General features: G+C 36.7%; 2 protein-coding genes across 2 annotated transcripts; both read right to left on the reverse strand.

Annotated features, from left to right (window-relative positions):
- Positions 1–713: 713 nt before the first annotated feature.
- On the reverse strand, positions 714–3,588 carry LOC108198450 (non-specific lipid transfer protein GPI-anchored 25). Its single transcript, XM_017366205.2, has 4 exons — positions 3,111–3,588; positions 1,689–1,724; positions 1,575–1,604; positions 714–1,200 (listed from the first exon to the last, which is right to left on the reverse strand). The coding sequence occupies exons 1-4, from the start codon at positions 3,586–3,588 to the stop codon at positions 965–967; spliced, it is 780 nt and encodes a 259-aa protein (XP_017221694.1). The 3' UTR covers positions 714–964.
- Positions 3,589–5,435: 1,847 nt separating this feature from the next.
- LOC108199060 (non-specific lipid transfer protein GPI-anchored 20-like) lies at positions 5,436–6,580 on the reverse strand. The gene is made up of 4 exons (XM_017366815.2): positions 6,155–6,580; positions 6,032–6,058; positions 5,881–5,940; positions 5,436–5,789 (listed from the first exon to the last, which is right to left on the reverse strand). The coding sequence occupies exons 1-4, from the start codon at positions 6,495–6,497 to the stop codon at positions 5,563–5,565; spliced, it is 657 nt and encodes a 218-aa protein (XP_017222304.1). The 5' UTR covers positions 6,498–6,580; the 3' UTR covers positions 5,436–5,562.
- Positions 6,581–9,620: the final 3,040 nt, after the last annotated feature.

The following is a 9,620-nucleotide window of genomic DNA, read 5'->3' on the forward strand; positions in this document are numbered from 1 at the left end:
TATAAAGGTATTTGCCTGTTAGTGAGTATGAATCTTCTTATATTTCCTACTGGGAGAAAACTACCGTTGTGTACAATATATCAATACAAAGTAAGGGCGTCAAATGGATGTTCATATTACTAGTAGTTCAGGAATAAGCAATGTGAAGTGGGGTTGTCAAAGGTTTATGACATGTCCATGAAGTGGGGTTGTCAAAGGTTTATGACATGTCCAGATGACCAGAACTTTGCATACTCATGGAATGACGAAGAGACCAATTTAACTGCAACAGCAACGATTTATCCATGTGATCGTCAATTACTTACTACTCTTTTGAGCATCAGATGTCACATGAGGTTTCATTTGGTTTCTCAAATGACTAGCAAACATATTTTATCACCCTGCTGCCGTTTTTGTCTGTGTTCCTCAGGAAAGCACTAAGAAAGCTGTCTTATGCAGATGACTCATTGTAATTCAGGTGTGATATAGCTTCGGAGGGCCCTTGGTCAGCAGATTCTGGCTGGGTTAGATCACTATTTGGTTTTGGCGATGACGAGATGATAGGAGGCAGAGAATTCCCAGTATCTGCAACATCATAGTAGAGATTAGTCATCTAGTAGTAATTTGTAGTCCTAAGATGAGTTTTTAACTCAAAGGTGCCTCTTATTTCTACTTTTTGTAATGAAAATAGGGTTTTACCGTACTTAAAATTCCTTCAAAGGCATAATGAGATGTCCAGAAGTTTGCATACTTGCAGAGAGAAAATAGAGAAGAGTAACAAGACACAAGTAATTTTAATAAAAAATAATGGGTGAAGTAAACCATATATACACATATAACTGCAACACTGAACATTTATCAATGTGGTCGTCAATTACATTCACAGTACTCTTGTTTGCACCACATGTGGTTTCTCAAATGACTTCAAAACAAATTTCATCACCCTGCTGCCATTGCAGATTGTGTTTACCAACCCAAAGAGGCACTAAGAACTGAAGGTGCAGTGGTAAAGGCGGTATAACATGGACACAGCAAGGATTAGAGTATGTGATATTATGCAAATGAGGGTCTTAGAAAGCTGTTCTGATGCAGATGACACATTGTAAGAAATCACTGGTGTGGTAGTTTCGGAGGGTCCTTGGTCAGCAGGTTCTGGTGGGGATAGACCACCATCAGGTTTTGGCAGTGACGAGGTAATGGGAGGCAGAGAATTCCCAATATCTGCAGTATCATAAAGTAGAAATCAGTAATCTGTAATTTTGTATATGTAATAAGATGAGTTTCTAAATCAAGGGTGCCTCTTATTCCTACTTGTAATGAAACTATAAATTTATCATACTCAAAGATCTTTCAGTATCATTTGATCAATTAACAGAGAAGACAAGCACACAGTTACCAAAAAGTAGTATCCAAACAATATTAAAGCTGTTTACGCAAACACATTAGGCAAAGGTGTAACTGAGACTGCAACGTGATTTTAACTCTAGTTATACACGATCACAAAGTAACAGATAAGTTCTAGAATTATATATATAACGAAAGATACGTAATGATTTAGGAAAACAGGAAAAAAAAATAGATTAGTGCTACATTACCAAAATTGTGAGGTGTGGAAAACCCTGACCCTGTGAGAGAAATGTAAATCAGATTAGCTAGATATAAACTAAAGGATCAGAAAGTAAGGTAAACCTGAGTTATGGAAAATGTACCTGGTGTGCTGCTGAGAGGAGGAAGTGCAGCTGACACTGTTACGTTAGACATGGTAATTATTATGAGTTGAATCTAAAATATAGTGTGAACTCAAGATCACGGATATTAAAAAAGAAAGGTAAACAAATGTAACAGATCCTTTTCAAGTACATTAGCTTGATATTGCTCCAACATTAATGTTGTGGCGTTATGTGGAATAGATGTTCAAGATTGATTTCATATGATACTAAGAAGTTCCAATCAGACTGTAAAATTATCTAAGTAGCTTTATAGCTATATTTCCATACGAATAAAGGTATTGACATCATGCAAAGGTAAAAGGACTGGTCTACTCATGTTTAAGGATCATTCTCATTTTCAGTTGTTGCCATTTATCTGGCTGTTAATGGTAAGTGTTGACTTGTATACATTCCTGCTTTTATTACTTTAGAACATAATTTATGGCTTAGCACACAAGTCACTCACTCACATACATTGATTTATCCATGTATGACTGAATTTGAAAGTATCAATTAAGATAGAATATGTGAAATATAAACACTGTAGAAATAAATAATTTGCACGACTGCATAGAACAGAGTGGGTAACAATGTGGCCCTGAGGAAACATAAATCCAGATTGCGTACCATTTATACCATAACATGTGTGTATACATAAATCGACGAAGAGGCACAAGGCAAAATTACGTATAAGTTGATAGATTTCAATGCATCATACATCACTGGATAATCAATTCAGAGCAAACAATTCACAGAAATGAGTTGCTCAATGAAGTAAGCATTTTCGTGACATTCTCAATGTTCTTGTTCCTAGTCCTTTTGTTATGCATGTATTTTAACCTAATGATCAAGAGTAGATATAATAACTGAGTTCAAATTAACATAAATTATGAACACTATATCTGTAACAATCATCGTCTTATGGGAAAATGGACAAAACAGAGTGACAATGCAGCATAACTGATTCTATGGAGGAAAAATGAATTTGATCGAGTAGAATTTACATATAGATATGACTTACATATAGAATATGTCGATACACACAATCACACATCATATTGAGCAGATTTCACACGGTAATACATAACACACGATCATATACAAATCGTACATCACTCAATGATCAAGTTCAGTTCATAATCAAACAATTCATAAAAACGGACTACACTAATTCAAACTACACAGACTCCACACGGTGATACAAAACATACTATCATATACGCACCGTACATCGTTCGATGATCATTTTAAATCAAAATGGAACAATTAATATTAACAAGCAGCTCCTAATTCGAATTCAACTCCGCAGCAACACAAGTTCGAACGAAACTCAAAATTTCTCTAAAACATAACAATTTGATTGAGTATTTGGATCTATGTCGGAGATTTACGACAAATTAACGAGAAATGAAGAGGCCGAACCTGAGCAAATAGACTGAAGAGTTCCGAGTCCTTCCGATCCACTATCACTCAACGGACAAAACGACGACAGCGAGTACATCTTTATAGTATTAACCGGAAATCCAAACATCATAGCAGTACGCGCCAGGTAACAGAGGCAATTAGCTTCACCAGCACGAAACGCGGAGTCGTAGGCGTTGCAGCAGAGAGGCGAAGGCGAGGTAGTGAGGTTGTTAGGTGGATCAGAGATGTACGGGAGGCAAACGGAGAAAGCGAGGACTTGCGTGGTGCATCCGAGAGCTGGTGGAGGAGGCGGTGGACGTGCTGGTGGTAATGGAGGTGGCGGTGATCGGAGACGACGTCGTGGTGGCGGCGGTGGTGATTGGAGAGGTCGTGGTGGTGGCGGTGGTGGTGATCGGATAGTTTGTGGTGGTGGCGGTGCGGCGGAGACGAGGAGGAGAGATGAGAAGATGAGAAGGAGAGTGATTTGTGATTTCATTTCTGTTACGAGAGACACAGAGAGATGTGGACATGTGGTGGCGGTTATATTGAATTTGTTTGTTTGGCGGGAGAAAGAGGCTTTGTGTCTGCTCAGTTTGTTGTATTATTGAGGGAAGGCGGATATCCAACTGTATCGTAACGATCCGATTTGAGCCGAACCGAACTGATCAATAAAATTTTTATATTTTTTCAAATTTCAACATTTGACATTGTCTATTTAACACACAATTCAAAAATTGAAAATTTTGATTACAAAATTAAAAAAAACAAAAAGCTAAAACTAAAGTTTAAAACCAAAATCTAAAATTAAAATTTCATTTTTTTTATTGCATATTTTTTTATCGAGTCGAGTCGAAACCGAGTATTTAACGAGTCAAGTCGAATAATTAAAAAGCTCGATTTGGCTCATTAAACTTATCGAACATTATTGCTTATTTGAACTCGAGCTCGTTATCACATAAATATAATACTTTATAATTTGAAAAAGATCTCTGATTTATATAATTTTTGATATCATTGCTTAACTTCACATGAGTACGATAATTTATTGTGAGACTTGAAAATCGGATTGTTTGCATGAGTTTTGTGCATGGAGTGATGCTCTATATGAACATAGAGCTAAAACTTGTCAACCAGGGAGAAAATTAGGAGTTGATCTCCTTGATATAAATTTGAGTTCATTGTGGATAAATTCATCTTATTAGATGATATAATTTGCTATAAGGTACAAACTATGTGTTATAACTAGCAAACGAACATTGTGATGCAACTGGTTCTTGACCTTGTCACAGTGTGATCTCACATTCCCAGTGTGAGACAGGCTCAGACTTTGAGCGTCCTTGCTGCTCGGATTTTGTGGTCCTGCGATTGCTGCAGAGTCTTCCAATGTAGAATTTATTGAAGGCAGTGTTGGTGGAATAGCTGGTTGTCGTGTCTCCCCTGGTGAGAACGGCTCTGATGCAGGAATAGCCGGTGTGAAAAGCCCTGGTATAGGAGCTATTACAAGAAAATGTGCATATTCAGAAGTCTCATATAATATAAATTTTTAGTATGTAAAATATTAATCGTGTTACGTTTTGGAATAGATTAGAGTCATTAGACAGTACCTTTGCACTGTGCTAGTGAGGGAACAGAAATGTAACAGTTCGACAAGGGGAGATCAGATGGGAAGTGTAGGAGAGGGATGGTGGTGGAAACCGGTAGTAGCATACACAAACAATGGAGACCAATTTCAAGTGCTTGATTAACGGCTCTGCAACAAGATTCTGAGAGAGAACTCAGATCCTGATCACGACATGGTTCAAGGTTTATGCCTTGAAGAAAACATCCTCCTGTCGCGCTGGCTTTAAAAGGTATAGTAACACAGAGAACAAACATTAAGAAACAATTAAGCCTGAAGCAAACCATCCTTCAAGTACCAACAACAGCAGCTTTAGAGAGCAGAAACTCTCTGTATATAAATGCAGTGTTTCAAAGTTTCAAGTACGTGCTCATGAGTCATGACCACGGTATGTGCATGGAAGGCGGTTTTGCATGTTTGCAACCTACTCATGTCATTCATACCGCGCCTTCAGACGTTTATCCTTTTGAATGATCATTCCTTTTGTTTGTGAAAGATAGGTAGACTTGTTTTTTTCATATTCATACAATGTTGAGGAATCTTGTAGCAACTAGCAAGGACACAACATTGTTGTGCCAAACTGCAGGGGTACAGTGGATATTATTTTGTCATTTCACTGTGAAATTCTGTTTATTCTGTAACTTAGAAATAACAGCTTTTTTACAAGAAAAGCGATATCAATATATTACAAACCTCGACCCAAAGAATATGTATGTCGTCTGAAATACAAAACCAAAATCATAAAACTATGATATCAACAGAATAAATATCCAGTGATCCAAATAGCTCTTTCCTAAAGAACAGTTCTGAAACTAAGCGATATGATCATATGAATTACAATGGTTTAAGAAACTAGTACAAATACTTCAAGAATGTAGCTACTATCACGGCTAGAAGGACTGTTGGGTAAAAACTAGACAATGCACTTGCAGCAGATGGAGTGAGAACTGGCCGGATCCCTGAATTTGTAGTTGGAGCTCCTGCTCCTGCTCCTGCTGTATCAGACGGTGGAGTCAAAGCTGGAGTTGCATTAGATTCTGGAGTCATAGCTGGTGAATGTGCTTCAGGAACACTGGAAGCTGCTTAATTGTCGGATTACAAATATAAGTATTTAAGTAACGATTCTGTGAAATGGTATGATAACCTAATTCATTAACACAGGCATGTTACCTTCAGGACTAGCAGAAGGAGAAAATCCAGGTGACAGAGTTGGACCAAGTGCGGATGGACCTGTCCATTTACAAATATCATAAAATTGATCCAAAAATGATAAAAAAGTTACAAAAGATTAAAATGAGGAAAAATTGTGGCGCAATGGTACCTGGAGCAGGAAGAGGCGCGACAGATGCTGCAAATTTATTGGAAGAAAAAAGTTATATTGCAGTTTAACAGAACAATCCATACTTCACAAGAAATGTAGGAGGGACTGGAAGGTGAGTAATACCTTTGCATTGCAGAGGTACACCAGGCATGTTACAAGCGCGAGGGAGAGCAATGGCGAGGGTACGGTTAATGGGAATTTGAAAGGGAACACTTCCAGTTACAATAAGGCAAAGACAATCTGTACTACTAGTTGTAATGGTCCTGAGAGAATTACAACAATCTGTAGTTGGTGAGGTTCCATTGGCGGTGCTATTCGTGATAAAATTAATGCAAGAAGTGAAGCTTGTCAATGCTGAGGGACTGCAGGCTGTGTTGATCTGCCCGTGAACTGGCAAAATGAGGACAATCATGACTATGGTTAAAGCCGACAGAGAGCGCGAAAGATTTACAAATTCTACAGCCATTGGTGTCTGTTGTGGATTGATAGTGTAAAAGATGGGAATGTGTAGACTTGGTGGTTTGGAGAGGAGGGGATGTATGATAATTTATAGGTGTAGAATTTGAAAGGGAAATGAAGTGGAGGGAAGAATAAATGTAGACAAGAAAATGGGTTTTTGAGGTTCAACTACCTTAACTACCTTTGTCAAACAGAGCTTGCTTGTTGAAGCCTCTTGGTTACAATTTTATCTCAACTTCACTTGATTGGAGACGTTTGATTCTGACTTTTAGTTGGGTATTTGAAGGAGTAAAAATATGAAACAGGAACTTGGGATGAAATTTTATGATGAGAAGGCACTAGGAATTGATGATTGTGGTAGTGATTGTGTGAATAAACTAAGTTGACACTTTGCATGTTAGACAATCTCCCTATGACATACCGTCAGCTTCACGTCTTGAAGCCTAGTTTGTTACTCATTCTTAAATCAATTTTTAAAGTTATGAGTCGGTTACCTAAGCAAACACCCTTTTATCTTGTATTCAACATCACAAATTATAAAATTCATGAGGTCTAAATATTATTATCTTTTTGATGGTTATTATTATCTTTATGAAAAGACTTGGGAAATTTCTGATAGATTAAGCAACTTCGGTAGGAATGAAAGATTTACATACAGTGATTGAAATACTAACAAAAGTTCTAAGAGCCAAAAATGCTCCTTGGGAACACAGAAGGCTTTGTGGAACCGGCAACTAAGTGTAACACCCCCATCTTAAATTAAGACAAGGTACCTACAAATCCAAAACCTGCAAACAGAGCGTTAATATATTCGAAACAATAATAAACATGTCCAATTAAACCTAAAATGATTTTAAATCCTCCAAAATAATTGAAGTCCAAATAATGCGAGTAAATAGAATCTCTAAGCAATAAAACTGAATAACTACTAGAGGTCCATAAATCCTAATCGATGAAAAAGAATGGGTTGCTCTCCATCACACAGTCCCGAATCCCCCTAAGTACCTGCCAGAAGAAGAATACGGCATGAGCCAATGGCCCAGTACGGATTGGAAGCATTTACAAAACAAGAAACACTTAAAATATTTTGACGGTAAAATAAATCAGTTATTTTAAAATAACAGGCTGAAGCAACAAGGGGTTAGGATATTTCATACCGAGATCAAATCAGAACATATACAGATACACACATCATAGGGTACCTAATGTGTGCAGCAAATCGGATAATGTGTACGGCATATACAACGTCACCGTCAAATCACAAATCATATCAAAACTGAACTAGGTGCACCCACGTATCCTGAACAAATAATCAAAATGGCCAAAGCTCCTCCCAAGAGCTAACAGAAGGATACGCCGTGACCAATCACACTGTCACGGAAGTGTCATGTCAATGGTGCCGCAAAGACATGGCTGTAGTACCCCTACAGCTGGGTAACTCGGTATATCCTATATCTCTCTAAGGGTACAAAACAAAATAGTTTTCACAATTTAAAAATCACATGGTACAGATATTTCAAATAAACTGAGCAAATCATATTTTGTAAAATCCTTGAAAACCGCATAACAAATATTTCAATCTTTCAAAACAGATTTTTAAAATATTTTTCGGAAATCAAAACAGTCAAATGAATAGCACAGAATAAAACTTAGCAAATCGGACGGATCAAAAAGGGACAAATCAAATTTATTTAATATCGAAAGGAGTAGCGCTGAATAAAAAGAGTAGAGTCCGTACCTCGACAATAGCTAATCGAACACTCACGAGAAGCCGTAAATAATCCGCTAAACTCCCGACTCCGAACCTAAATACGAAATTACGGTTTATTATTAATCCAGATTATACATTAACTTTAACTCAGAAATACATATATCATATCAATACTTAGTAATCCTATTAATGACGTCTGATACGCCTACTTAGCTTACGACCAGAGTTAACGCATGTAATCTGATTAACCGAAGGCACTGTGCTTTTGTAAAGGGCTGCATGTAAATGAATGAATATACCCGGGCAATAACATTATTACTAAAATAATCGTAATAAACTAATGGTCATATACGACCAAGGTACACTGCCAGGATAATAGATTAAAAGACATAAGAATCAAAAGTGAAGAGTGAATAATTAAATAATCATGTACTCCCTCCGTCCCACCAGATTCTTTACAGTTTTCTTATTTGGCCGTCCCACCCATTTCTTTACATTACAAAACTTTCCTAAAATAGTTAATGGGTCCCACCACTTTCCCACTTTTTCTTCCTTTTCACACTACTTTTACTCCACTATCTCTTTTTTATATATTAAAAATCAGTGGGTCCCGCCACTTCACCCATTTTTCTTTCTCTTTTCTACTACTTTATACATATTTCTTAACCTCCGTGCCCAAACCCAATGTAAAGAATTGGGTGGGACGGAGGGAGTAGTAGTAATGATACCTTGTTCACGTTTTAAGTTTAACGCACCAAATCTCTCTCCCATGTCATCTCTTCTCCGTTTTCTCCCTTTTTCCTTCACTCTGCTTTTCGCCGTCTTTCCTTTACTCTGCGGCTGTGCTCTTTCCTAGGGTTATTAATATCTAAGAGTAAAGTTCGATGTAGACCATTTTTATTGGAGACCGTGGAGACCACTTATGTTCTGCAAGTGAAATATTGCATAAAAACATTGCAAAATGTATAGTTTTGCACATCATGTTATACAAAATCATTATTTCACTTTAAAGTCTTGAATATCATATAAGTTTCGTATGTAGAACATTACAAAATGTTATATTCTACGAAATATATTTAGTTTGCAGAACATTGTTCAACTTGCAGAACATACATTGTATACTTATGAAACATAGATGATCTTCAACAATTTTAATGAATACATGATATTTGTTGAACATATTTCACAAAATAATGTATTTTATAGTGTTTTGATTGCAGAACATAAGTGGTCTTCACGGCCTCCAATAAAAGTGGTCTCCATAGAACTTTGCTCTAATATCTAATATGTTTTTATATATAGGCCTCTAAGTATCCTATAACTAATATAACTCTAATTATTAATGCTAATCTTTGTATAATCTAATTACTAATTCTATTTTAAATCAAAATACTAAACTAATATTAATAATTCTATTCT

The sequence above is a fragment of the Daucus carota genome, chromosome 8 (assembly GCF_001625215.2).
Source record: "Daucus carota subsp. sativus chromosome 8, DH1 v3.0, whole genome shotgun sequence".
NCBI lineage: Eukaryota > Viridiplantae > Streptophyta > Magnoliopsida > Apiales > Apiaceae > Daucus > Daucus carota.